Source organism: Salvelinus fontinalis, unplaced genomic scaffold, assembly GCF_029448725.1.
Source record: "Salvelinus fontinalis isolate EN_2023a unplaced genomic scaffold, ASM2944872v1 scaffold_1301, whole genome shotgun sequence".
Classification (NCBI taxonomy): domain Eukaryota; kingdom Metazoa; phylum Chordata; class Actinopteri; order Salmoniformes; family Salmonidae; genus Salvelinus; species Salvelinus fontinalis.
In genome coordinates this window covers 2,894-16,738 of record NW_026601510.1, presented here as the reverse complement: position 1 = coordinate 16,738, position 13,845 = coordinate 2,894, and the positions used below count along the sequence as shown (strand labels likewise).

Sequence of the window (13,845 nt, the reverse complement as noted above, 5' to 3'; positions counted from 1 at the left end):
AAATTCCTTTGTTCTCTCTATGAAAACTCACTCTCTCTCTATACTGTGGCCATGAGGAGATCATCTCCTCCAGGAATTTATGACCTGAGGTCGCAGCAGCCAGAGAGAGGGGGATGGTGCTCGCTGTACCCAAAGAGGGCAACGTCATGACACTGACAACCAATGAAGTCCCTCGGGGAGAAATCTAGTTATTCTAAGTTATGAGTAGGGCCCGATACATGTAATATATAGCTTCTCAGAAGTAACTCAATCCTCCAGAAATTATTTAAAAAACAAAAATACTTTATCTGTTGCATTGATTGATAGACATGTAAGACACTGTGACAAAGCTACCCAGAGTTACTGTCTGCCTGAAGAGTGATGAGAAGTTCACAGAACTGACTCAATAGAAGTTCAGAAAACCACAGCCTTGCTGAAGTCACGCACACACACGCACACACACACTCCAGTAGATTCAAACAGAACTGCTGAATTCTCTCGTTCACACATGAATAAAGGAAGTTAAGCTAAGCACAATACCACACTTTTTCCTAGCCTTACAGGATCCTAGAGAGACCGAAACTCTCTCTAGCTATCGCTCTAGATAAGTCTCTCCCTGTATCTTCCTCTCTGTCTCTCACTTTCAACAATGACATGAATTTACCCTAATCTCCTTTATGAGTTGGATGCCACCATCACCAAGGCTTTCACACTGGCCACAGACATCAGTTCAACGTCTAGTTTTGATTTACGTTTGTTTGAGTTGTCAGCTGTCAATTCAACTCGAAATCAACAAATGTCACCATTCCATTCGATTTAGGTTAAAAGTTGGGTGAAAAAAAAGATGACATGTGCTTATGTTGACTTTTTGCATATCCTATCAGTTTTTCACGTTGATTCAACGACATCACATGGATTTTTTTCCGGTTGAAATTGTTATGTTTGTTCCTTATATAATGACAAACCGGTGCATAGGTTTAACTACTTTTAATGAACATATACTTCAGCTAGAAAACTCCATGTTTAGCCATGCAAGGCATTCTTTAACCATCTGCCTCCCGCATAGCCTGCTGGGTAACGTAGTCTAAATGTTATTAACACATAACAACACAGAAATGACGTGGAAACAACGTTTATTCAACCATTTTCTGCCCAGTAGGTTACCTCCATCTTTTGCCAGTTTATTACACTACTAACGTTACATGGTACAGACTCACTAGTACACAGCATTTCACACCGACTTCCTTCCTCCTCGCCATCCAGCAGTAAAATATGCAGACGTCTCAGTTCCTGTTTGAAACAAGCTGCTTTACTGAGAAAGGAGATGTGATGTGAGACGTTTGTGTCCTGGTTCAATCGTCTGTACCTGAAGCATGGGGCAGCTACTGCTGCAGGGATTGCTGTGGGTTGTGATTTTCCTGGGCTCATCTGTCCCTAATATCGAGTCCTCAGAGTACAACCCATTTCCTGGCATCACTGACAAGAAGTTCATCGACGACTGTGTGAGGATACACAACGACAACCGATCCTCTGTGAATCCACCAGCCAGAAATATGCTCTACATGGTAAGCAGTGAGGCAATGAGAGCATGCAACACTGGATTCTCAAGTCAAAACTCAGCAATACCATAATATAGCTAATACTGGTTCCATGGAAATAATTCGGAATTTGATTGTTTTTGCAGTTGGAAAAGTGACAATTACGAATATTCAATACGTGAATAGTGCTTAAACGCTTCCTAAAGCAACAACAATGCATATAAACATTGCCTTGTGAGTAGGCTATAGTTGAATAAGACAGGGCTCTACACTGTCCATTTTTACAAGAACCACGTGTGCGCCTAAGTTGAAAAATGTAGGTGCACACAAAGAAATGTAGGTGCACAATGAAAAATTTGAGGTAAGGTAATAAAGCTAGAATCCTACATTTTTCGAGGCTCACTGGTGCTCCTAAATAAAAATTCCAGGTCGCAGACAAAATATGTAGTCGCATAGGCAAGTAAAATGGTCGCACTGTAGAGCCCTGTAAAACAATGTTAGAATGAAAGAAGGACAGGCCACTCAGATCCATAGAGGCGTGTAAATCAGTTTCACATCACAGAAACTGTCATTTTTTTAGACACCCACTAATTTGGTTGTATTTTTTTTCTCAAGACGTGGGATGAGGGCTTGGCCATCACTGCAAGGGCCTGGGCAAGACACTGTGATTTCCAGCACAACATCTACCTGAGAGAGGTCAGACGGGTCCACCCTGTCTTCTCCTCCGTGGGAGAGAACATCTGGGCAGGATACCCGCCCTCCACGTTCTCCGTCATGCGCGCCATGGATTTATGGGTCAAAGAAGTGAACGATTACTCATACCAAAGCAATGCGTGTAGACCAGGAAAAATGTGTGGCCACTACACACAGGTACGTGTCCTCTACTGTATATTACAGCATCACTGCTAAAAACCATCACAACGACACAATGCAGGTTTAGCGTTGGGCCAGTAACCAAAAGGTTGCTAGTTCAAATCCCCGAGCCAAATAGGTGAAATATCTATTGATCTGTCCTTGAGCACAGCACTTAACCCTAATTGCACCAGGGGTGCCATCAATAGCCTAGTGGTTAGAGCGTTGGACTAGTAACCAAAAGGTTGCAAGATTGAATCCCCGAGCTGACAAGGTAATAATATGTCGTGCTGCCTCTGAACAAGGCAGTTAACCCACTGTTCCTAGGCCGTCATTGAAAATAAGATTTTGTTCTTAACTGACTTGCCTAGTTAAATAAAGGTAAAATAAAAAAAAAGAACAGCTGATCCCTGACCTTGACCGCACTCTCTGAATCTGTCTCAGGGACCGTGGGATATGCAAAAAGCACTTATTTCACTGCACACTTGTACATGTGTGAACCAGAACAAATATAAGCACCCACTATTTGACCTATTATTATAAAAAAACATTGGTATAAAGGGGGAACTCAATATTTCATCATCTTTGCCAACTGCATGCTTGCTTGCATTCCCAGGTTGTATGGGCGACGAGCTACAAGGTTGGTTGCGCCGTCCAAATATGCCCAAATGGTGTCGACAGGACTTCGTTTTCTGATAAAGAGGGAGCCATATTTGTTTGTAACTATGCCGAAGCGTAAGTCAGACTGAATACACATATTACATTTACAAAGCATAAGGCAGACTGAATACACAGATATACCAAATTAAACCAAATTGTATTGGTCACATACACATATTTAACAGATGTTATTGCAGGTGTAGCGAAATGCTTGTGTTCCTCGCTCCAACAGTGCAGTAATATCTAACAATTCATGTACACATAAAGGAAAATTCCACCCAAAAACTACACTGCTCAAAAAAATAAAGGGAACACTAAAATAACACATCCTAGATCTGAATGAATGAAATATTTTTATTAAATACTTTTTTCTTTACATAGTTGAATGTGCTGACAACAAAATCACAAAAAAATTATCAATGGAAATCAAATTTATCACCCATGGAGGTCTGGATTTGGAGTCACACTCAAAATTAAAGTGGAAAACCACACTACAGGCTGATCCAACTTTGATGTAATGTCCTTAAAACAAGTCAAAATGAGGCTCAGTAGTATGTGTGGCCTCCACATGCCTGTTTGACCTCCCTACAACGCCTGGGCATGCTCCTGATGAGGTGGCGGATGGTCTCCTGAGGGATCTCCTCCCAGACCTGGACTAAAGCATCCGCCAACTCCTGGACAGTCTGTGGTGCAACGTGGCGTTGGTGGATGGAGCGAGACATGATGTCCCAGATGTGCTCAATTGGATTCAGGTCTGGGGAACGGGCGGGGTCGTCCATAGCATCAATGCCTTCCTGTTGCAGGAACTGCTGACACACTCCAGCCACATGAGGTCTAGCATTGTCTTGCATTAGGAGGAACCCAGGGCCAACCGCACCAGCATATGGTCTCACAAGGGGTCTGAGGATCTCATCTCGGTACCTAATGGCAGTCAGGCTACCTCTGGCGAGCACATGGAGGGCTGTGCGGCCCCCCAAAGAAATGCCACCCCACACCATGACTGACCCACCACCAAACCGGTCATGCTGGAGGATGTTGCAGGCAGCAGAACGTTCTCCACGGCGTCTCCAGACTCTGTCACCTCTGTCACATGTGCTCAGTGTGAACCTGCTTTCATCTGTGAAGAGCACAGGGCGCCAGTGGCGAATTTGCCAATCTTGGTGTTCTCTGGTAAATGCCAAACGTCCTGCACGGTGTTGGGCTGTAAGCACAACCCCCACCTGTGGACGTCGGGCCCTCACACCACCCTCATGGAGTCTGTTTCTGACCGTTTGAGCAGACACATGCACATTTGTGGCCTGCTGGAGGTCATTTTGCAGGGCTCTGGCAGTGCTCCTCCTGCTCAAAGGCGGAGGTAGCGGTCCTGCTGCTGGGTTGTTGCCCTCCTACGGCCTCCTCCACGTCTCCTGATGTACTGGCCTGTCTCCTGGTAGCGCCTCCATGCTCTTTACACTACACTGACAGACACAGCAAACCTTCTTGCCACAGCTCGCATTGATGTGCCATCCTGGATGTGCTGCACTACCTGAGCCACTTGTGTGGGTTGTAGACTCCGTCTCATGCTACCACTAGAGTGAAAGAACCGCCAGCATTCAAAAGTGACCAAAACATCAGCCAGGAAGCATAGGAACTGAGAAGTGGTCTGTGGTCACCACCTGCAGAACCACTCCTTTATTGGGGGTGTCTTGCTAATTGCCTATCATTTCCACCTGTTGTCTATTCCATTTGCACAAAAGCATGTGAGATTTATTGTCAATCAGTGTTGCTTCCTACGTGGACAGTTTGATTTCACAGAAGTGTGACTGACTTGGAGTTACATTGTGTTGTTTAAGTGTTCCCTTTATTTTTTTGAGCAGTGTATTTTGGTATTTGTTTCATTAGTCCATTGTATATATAGTCCCAAAAAGTGTCAGCAATTTCAAGATATATAACTTTCAAAATACAGAAATACAGCCGGTATGATGCATTTTGCATCATATGATGCAAAATGAATCATTTTTGGAACACCAGGGGATTTTTGAAAGGTTATTGGAATTATGCAACCTTGTACTTTCCCTTAAAAAAAAAGTCTAAGATGCTCTGATTATAGAAACATTTTGGATAAATGAAAAGGATGTTCTTTCTCCAGGGGAAACGTGGTTGAGATGTTACCATACCTGAAGGGGTTGGAAGAATGCAGCTCTTGTGAGGGGGGAAACAATCAATGCCAGGCCAAGCTCTGCCGTGAGTCTGTCAGTTACCATTTCCCACACCCAATAAAATAAGATGAAGGACAACCCTGTGATGGTCTGAATGTTCAACATATTCCTTCAAAACAACACCAATTGTACATGCTACACGTTCAACAACACCAATACTCTTTCCCTTGTACATGCTACATGTTCAACACCAATACTCTTTCCCTTGTACATGATACATGTTCAACACCAATACTCTTTCCCTTGTACATGCTACATGTTCAACAACACCAATACTCTTTCCCTTGTACATGATACATGTTCAACAACACCAATACTATTTCCCTTGTACATGATACATGTTCAACAACACCAATACTCTTTCCCTTGTACATGATACACGTTCAACACCAATACTCTTTCCCTTGTACATGATACATGTTCAACAACACCAATACTCTTTCCCTTGTGCATGATACATGTTCAACAACACCAATACTCTTTCCCTTGTACATGATACATGTTCAACAACACCAGTACTCTTTCCCTTGTACATGATACATGTTCAACAACACCAATACTCTTTCCCTTGTACATGATACATGTTCAACACCAATACTCTTTCCCTTGTACATGATACATGTTCAACACCAATACTCTTTCCCTTGTACATGATACATGTTCAACAACACCAATACTCTTTCCCTTGTGCATGATACATGTTCAACAACACCAATACTCTTTCCCTTGTACATGATACATGTTCAACAACACCAGTACTCTTTCCCTTGTACATGATACATGTTCAACAACACCAATACTCTTTCCCTTGTACATGATACATGTTCAACAACACCAATACTCTTTCCCTTGTACATGATACATGTTCAACACCAATACTCTTTCCCTTGTACATGATACATGTTCAACACCAATACTCTTTCCCTTGTACATGATACATGTTCAACACCAATACTCTTTCCCTTGTACATGTTCAACAACACCAATACTCTTTCCCTTGTACATGATACATGTTCAACAACACCAATACTCTTTCCCTTGTGCATGATACATGTTCAATACTATTTTCCATTTGTGACATAACAAAGCTGCCATATTGTATTCTCTCTTTACAGACAATCCAAAACGAGACGAACAGAAAAGTATGTTTTGAATACGCAACCCTTCATTTAAATGATCTTCCTAAGCCACAATGGCAGCATGTGTTCTTTGTGACCGACGGTAGCCTTTTCTTTTCTCACTGTGTACAGGTTACAGATGGACCCCCGACTGGGACCCCACCCTGGCCACCTGCGGCCCCAGCTGCATGGCCTTATTGGCCATCAGACCCCTGGCCCTTCTCCTCACCTTTGTCGCCGCATTTGGAGTACACAGATTGTACCCAAGCATATTTTTTTACGAATAGCTGAGATGTTTAGATTGATTGACCTGCGCTGACGTTCTCATTGTTGTGATGCCTTTCTCAATGTGGTCCTGTCTTTTTAAAATTGCCGCAGAGCCTCAAACCAAATTCCCATTGTGGTACAATAAAGTGTACTACAAAAACGTATATGCAGCTTTTGCTGCTTCCATTAATGTGTTAAAGGGAAAGTCTACCCCAAAATTAACCAAATCTTTATTTACTGACCTCAAGGAGTTATGCAGCAGTCTTTAATACAAACTCTAAGGCAAGCCCTCTAAAGTAAACAATGCATAAGAGTAGGAAAAAATAGGTCTTAAATAGCTCACACTTCCAATTTATGACAATCTGTGTTTCAGTTAAGTTAAATATTTGAAAATAACTGTTTCCCCCCCAAAAAAAATCATGTTTGCTTAACAATGAGCAATGGTGTTGGCAAAAGCACAAACAAGTCTGTGACCAGGCTCACCAACTACTGACAGCAGAACTCATAACACAAGAGCTTATGAAGGTTGAAGAGCAGTGTCTAAATCCATCTCATTTAGCCTAACAGGAAAATCAATTCTACAAATCCAGAATGAGAGATTATCATATTCTTGTTTTATTGAGTGTTTAGAAGTAGCAACACTAAATGACAGAGCACGGCCCAACACACAGTTCTCCTCAACATCACAATGACATTTCACTGTTCAGCAGTCCTCTAGGCCCATTCCTGCTACACTTGACGCCTGTAGCGGCACACGACAACCATGTCATTTAATCACGAACTAAAACTTTCAATGCCTTTTCTCAAAGCCTGCAGGTATATAGCTTTATACCTTGTTAATCATTTATAATAAGGACTATAAAAAAAGCTTTTAATAGTATGCATGCTATTTTTTTATAAGTATACATTAACAGACTTAAGTCAGCATCATTATGAAACATTACTAGTCTTCCAATGCATTAACTGCATCATAAGCCATTATACTTGCAGGCTTCATAATATTTACAGTAAACACTACTTTAACATTGACAGGTGTTGGTTGAAAGCAGTACAAGTTGTTCTAAGGATTAGGACAAGAGGAGGAATCTGTGGCGTCGGGATAAACCAGGTGAACCATTCTGTTCACGTCTTACAAACAGTTGGTAAACTATTGAAGAATGGGCCTCGGTCACAGGAAAACTAGGTAACACTCAGAGGCATTGGGTGTCACATATAGGGGGACACCTTTACTGTATACGGTCTCCTCTACTGAGGACAGAGGCATTCCATATTCATTTCATCAAAACTATGAGGAAGATTAATCTCTGTGGAATTAGGGATATTCTATTAATATCCCAAATACATCTAGACAAACCCATGTTCTGACAAACCTGACGTCCTTCACGCCAGTGATCTCGTTTCAATGCTGCAATAGTGAATATTGTCCATTGTCCAAGCTTTTCCAAGGTTAGCCCTTGTTCTTTTTCTTCTTGTCATAGGCAGGTGTGGTCTGCGGGGCAGGGTTAACAGAGGGGGCTCCTAGCTTCTTGGTCTTGGCTTTCCTTACCTTAGCCTTGATGGCCTCAATGTTAATTTTGGCATCTGAGGGAGCTAGGAAAAAAACATGGTAAAAGAAAAATAACATATTAAACAGCTAGGTGTGGCTGTGTGTGTGTCTGTGTTCAGGCAATGCTTCATTTAACCAGGTGAATCCGTTATTTTTTTTTTTTTTTAATGTAACCTTTATTTAACCAGGTAGGCTAGTTGAGAACAAGTTCTCATTTGCAACGGCGACCTGGCCAAGATAAAGCATAGCAATTCGACAATTTACATTTGTAAAGTGCTTTTCATTCTAGAAGAATAATTTCAAAGTGCATAAAATAATTTTATTATAAATGAGAATAGAATGTTTCTGAACACCTCTACATTCATATGGAGTATAATATTTGTGTCTAACTTTCTCACTCATTATTATTCACGATTTCATTCAGGATTATCCATAATCACAGAAGCATTCACATTATCCATATCATGAAAGCAACAACCAAAGTGTAGGAGGAAGGGTAGGCCAGCTGATAAAGATGAGTCTTATTAAGGCCTGCTTTAAAAAGCCCCAAGACTGTCAGGAAGAGTTTCAAAAGTTGTGTGAGCGGGAGGAGAAGGCCTGGTTGCCTGACTGGTGCAGGGCATGAAGCAGTCTGGCATGGCTTGAAGGAAGTGGGTGGAACGAAGGTAGTTAACAACATAATTATTCAAATGTATTCAAACTGTACCTTTGTTAGTCTTCTTCATAACAGGTTTCTCCTTAGGAGGAATAAAGGCTCTGTTTCGCTCCTCTTGCCTCTTAGTCGACGCCTCGGCTTGTTTCACCTTGGAAACACAGACACAAGCAGACATAGGTCAAATGGATTTGGCACAGTAAATCCTGTTACATGTCTTTTGAAGGTCATTAGTTTCTCATGCAATGCTATACAAATAGTAACTGGTGCATAGCTATCAAGTCAAGTGATGGTTGTGACACCCAAGGACAAAGCTGTGTCAAGTAACTTCCATGGTTACCACACCCCAGGGTGAAGCGGTGTCAAGTGATATCCATGGTTACCATACCCCTGGGTGAAGCGGTGTAAAGTAATATCCATGGTTACCACACCCCAGGGTGAAGCGGTGTCAAGTGATATCCATGGTTACCACACCCCAGGGTGAAGCGGTGTCAAGTGATATCCATGGTTACCACACCCCAGGGTGAAGCGGTGTCAAGTGATATCCATGGTTACCTTTATCTCTTCCATCTTCTTCCTCTTCTTAACGCTCTCTCGAAGGAAGAACTCTCCCGTTGCAAGTTCCTTGTCAATCTAGACAACCAGGAAACACAACAAAACAGTGAATCTAGGAACATGGGTGTGAACAAGTCTAGTGATAGGTTTAGTGATGGATGGGTTATATCAAGTAGTTATAGACCAAGTCATCTGTTGATGTTAGGCTCTATGGCTGTTGTATGTTATAGTACAAGGATGAGTAAAAGAGAAGATTGGGAAATTATAAGCAATTTGCGGGCCGGAAAAAGGGCAGTTATAAAATATATTCATAAGATGTTCTCTTGACTTATATAAAAAAAATATATATAAGTGCCCTTTTCCCAGCCCACAAATTGCTTTTGACTTACAAATCGGTTTGGGAAAAAATCTAATCCCAATGTGGGCCTGGGGCCAAAGTTATTACACACCCCTGTTAGAGTATGTGGAAGAGGACTTGTCAATGTCCTGTGTTGTTATCTTGAAACTGAACCTTAAAAAAAATATAAATTTTTATTGTACTGTGCTTGCACTTTGCATGCTACGTTTGATGTGCCATCTACGTGAAGATTTGTATACTGGGCTAGCATGTTGTATGACACAGGAACCGATACAAATAACTACATCATCATGCCTGAGTGGTGGTTCTGACCCACTAACCTGGCTCTCAGCCTGCTGCGGGGGCAGGCGGTTCTGACCCACTAACCTGGCTCTCAGGCTGCTGCGGGGGGAGGCGGTTCTGACCCACTAACCTGGCTCTCAGGCTGCTGCGGGGGGAGGCGGTTCTGACCCACTAACCTGGCTCTCAGGCTGCTGCGGGGGGAGACGGTTCTGACCCACTAACCTGGCTCTCAGGCTGCTGCGGGGGGAGACGGTTCTGACCCACTAACCTGGCTCTCAGGCTGCTGCGGTGTCAGGCGGTTCTGACCCACTAACCTGGCTCTCAGGCTGCTGCGGTGTCAGGCAGTTCTGACCCACTAACCTGGCTCTCAGGCTGCTGCGGTGTCAGGCAGTTCTGACCCACTAACCTGGCTCTCAGGCTGCTGCGGTGTCAGGCAGTTCTGACCCACTAACCTGGCTCTCAGGCTGCTGCGGTGTCAGGCAGTTCTGACCCACTAACCTGGCTCTCAGGCTGCTGCGGTGTCAGGCAGTTCTGACCCACTAACCTGGCTCTCAGGCTGCTGCGGTGTCAGGCAGTTCTGACCCACTAACCTGGCTCTCAGGCTGCTGCGGTGTCAGGCAGTTCTGACCCACTAACCTGGCTCTCAGGCTGCTGCGGTGTCAGGCAGTTCTGACCCACTAACCTGGCTCTCAGGCTGCTGCGGTGTCAGGCAGTTCTGACCCACTAACCTGGCTCTCAGGCTGCTGCGGTGTCAGGCAGTTCTGACCCACTAACCTGGCTCTCAGGCTGCTGCAGTGTCAGGCAGTTCTGACCCACTAACCTGGCTCTTAGGCTGCTGCGGGGGCAGGCGGTTCTGACCCACTAACCTGGCTCTCAGGCTGCTGCGGTGTCAGGCAGTTCTGACCCACCAACCTGGCTCTCAGGCTGCTGCGGGGGGAGGCGGTTCTGACCCACTAACCTGGCTCTCAGGCTGCTGCGGGGGGAAAGGCGTGTACTCCTTCTTTGTCGTCTTTTTCTTAGGCTCCTTGCGCTTGGTCAGGTTCTTGTGTCGGAAATTGGGCAGGAATCTCTCCCAGCTCTGCAGCCGCAGCTCGGGGTCCTTAGACAGCTCGCGCTTGATCATGAGCGTCTGCGGTCGACCCCAATTGAACGGTCGCCAGAGTAAAAAGGGAGAAACATGTTGGAAGAGTTAACTTGTATTATTGAAACTGAGGGAGGTTGAAGTCAGACTACATGCTGGTAACTACATGGCTAAGCTCCAGAAAGGATGCAGTAGTTCAAGCCAGTTGCTTCACTAGAAGGGGCAATCTGCAATTGCTACATCCATTTTTGTGTGTACATGTGTACATATATACACACACATACACCCATTGATTCGTGAAGAGTATAATTCATCAGAACCCCAAATATAAGCTTGTTTTATTACATTGTTTGTAAACAATATCAGTGTAAACAAACACGGTGTAGCCTCAAAAAAAATCTTTAAACTATCATTTTAGTCCTTGTCCACAGTCCTTGCATTCATAGCTGTCTATAAATTTGAGTGGTTACATTTCTCCAAGGCCCATCCCTCAGCCTTTTACCAAAAGAGAGGCGGGGGACCTGTTTTGTTATTGTTTCAACTAAGGATTGCCCCTTTAAATTCCTTGAGCCACAGCATTAAAGGAGCAACACCTCACATTTTAGATTTCTTTGACTGCTTAGAAACACCTAAAATAGCTGAAGTACAGCTTCCTCCCTGACCATCAAAAAAAAACATCCGCTACAAGGACAACTAACAAGTTTTGCATTGCTAAGGTTTTGGCTATTGTTGACAACCTCGTGTACGAGAGCCAATCGGAATAAAGGAATTTGTAAACACAACTGGCCAAACACGATAAAAAACTGGAAAATAAAGTTATGACGGATAGAATAAGTCGGTCTGGAGCATGTTGTTCTCAGCTGTCAAGGATCTTCTAACTTCCCCTTTTGGGATCATGGTAAGTTCAAGTCATCTATTCTAAAGGACTCCAGTTCCTTTTGGTGACTTCCTCTGTGGCGTCAACAAAAACCCCACATCCTCTTACATAGAACAGTGTCAGTTACTTTAAGTTTACCACGAACCATGACAAAGTACCACATAGACCACCTTTCTCCTCCTTCTCGGATGTGGAGGAGAAAGGTATCAATTACCTTGATGTTGTAGATGGGGTGGATGTTCTTCATGGTATCCAACACCACTTTCCGTACCTACATTTGGGAAAAATTGTTTTAGCGGATAATAATTGAGTCACTCGGAGAGAGAGAGAACAAAAAAAATACAATTGTTGCTCACTCCAGGGAAGTTTCATGTACTTTCCCCCCCCTTTTTGTGATATCCAATTGGTAGTTAGTCTTGTCCCATCGCTGCAACTCCCCTATGGACTCGGGAGAGGCGAAGGTCGAGAGCCATGCATTCTCTGAAACACGACCCTGCCGCACTGCTTCTTGACACATTGCTCGCTTAATCGCGGAAGCCAGCCGCACCAATGTGTCAGAAGAAACACCGTACAGCTGGCGACCGAAGTCAGCTTGCAGGCGCCCGGTCCGCCACAAGGAGTTGCTAGAACGCGATGGGAAAAGGAAATCCCGGCCGTCCAACCCCTCCACTAACCCGGACGACGCTGGGCCAATTGAGCGCTGCCCGGTTACAGCCAGCTGTGACACAGCCTGGGATCGAACCCAGGTCTGTAGACCGCTGTGCCACTCGGGAGGCCCTACTTCAGGTAAGTTGACTGAGAACACATTCTCATTTACAGCAACAACCAGCGGAATAGTAACAGGGGGAGGGAAATGAGTCAATTGGAGGCTGGGGATGATTAGGTGGCCATGATGTTATGAGGGCCAGATTGGGAATTTAGCCAGGACACCGGAGTTCACCCTTACTCTTACAATAACTGCCATGGGATCTTTGGTGACCACAGAGTCAGGATACCTGTTTTATGTCCCAATCCGAAAGACTGCACCCTACACAGGGCAATGTCCCCCATCACTGCCCTGGGGCATTGGGAAAAAATGTAAGCCAGAGAAAAGAGTGCCACCTACTGGCCTTTCAACACCACTTCCAGCAGAATCTGGTCTCCCATCCAGGGACCGACCAAGACCAACCCTGCTTAGCTTCCGAGGCAATAGTGATAGTATGCATCTGAAAGGGATTTATTACCATCAATTGCAAAATGTGTACGCCCTAATCTCCCTATGGAGAGGTGGGCCTAAGTCAATTCAATAAATTATTTGTTGCTATTGCAGAAATGGGCACCTGATGAATTCAACAGGCTTATTTCAGTGGTTCCAGTGTGGGGTTAAGGGAGAGAGCAGGGTAGTGTTCAGTAAGGAGAAAGCATTTAGAAACGGAACGAAATGGAGAGGTACTACCTAAAAATGCATTATTGCCTTACTAAATGTTTGGCTATGGTGTACCCTACTGAACATGGCCCTGATAGAGGAAATCAGCGCTCACCTCTTTGAGGCCGTTGAAGGGTCCCAGGGCTGACACAGTGTTCCCCTGCACCATGACGTAGCAATTAGTGAGCAGCTCCAACGCCTGAGGGGGAAACAGGTTAGATAAATGCCTGTAAGAGGGAGGTTGAATGTGTTCCATGGAGAGCAATCTCCATCCACTCACACTCCATGACTGCCGCTAATGCCACCAGTACTACTACTGCTGCTGCTGACAGTACGACTACTGGCAGTACTTCTATGACTGCGACTGCTGACAGTACTGCTACTGACAGTACTACTGCTGCTACTACGACTGCTGACAGTACTGCTACTACTGCTGACAGTACTACTGCTACTGCTACGACTGCTGACAGTACTGCT

The 13,845-nt window shown here is 44.3% G+C and overlaps 2 protein-coding genes across 2 annotated transcripts; one reads left to right on the top strand and one right to left on the bottom strand.

The window, feature by feature from the left end:
* The first annotated feature begins 1,232 nt into the window (after positions 1-1,232).
* On the top strand, positions 1,233-6,774 carry glipr1a (GLI pathogenesis-related 1a). Its single transcript, XM_055916049.1, has 6 exons — positions 1,233-1,544; positions 2,133-2,387; positions 2,986-3,104; positions 5,158-5,252; positions 6,343-6,369; positions 6,478-6,774. Exons 1-6 carry the CDS (start codon positions 1,353-1,355, stop codon positions 6,630-6,632), a joined length of 843 nt encoding a protein of 280 aa, XP_055772024.1. The 5' UTR covers positions 1,233-1,352; the 3' UTR covers positions 6,633-6,774.
* Positions 6,775-7,204: 430 nt separating this feature from the next.
* Positions 7,205-13,639, bottom strand: LOC129848968 (KRR1 small subunit processome component homolog). Its single transcript, XM_055916050.1, has 6 exons — positions 13,484-13,639; positions 12,178-12,234; positions 10,964-11,134; positions 9,366-9,443; positions 8,865-8,961; positions 7,205-8,202 (listed from the first exon to the last, which is right to left on the bottom strand). Exons 1-6 carry the CDS (start codon positions 13,622-13,624, stop codon positions 8,060-8,062), a joined length of 687 nt encoding a protein of 228 aa, XP_055772025.1. The 5' UTR covers positions 13,625-13,639; the 3' UTR covers positions 7,205-8,059.
* Between the last annotated feature and the right edge of the window lie 206 nt (positions 13,640-13,845).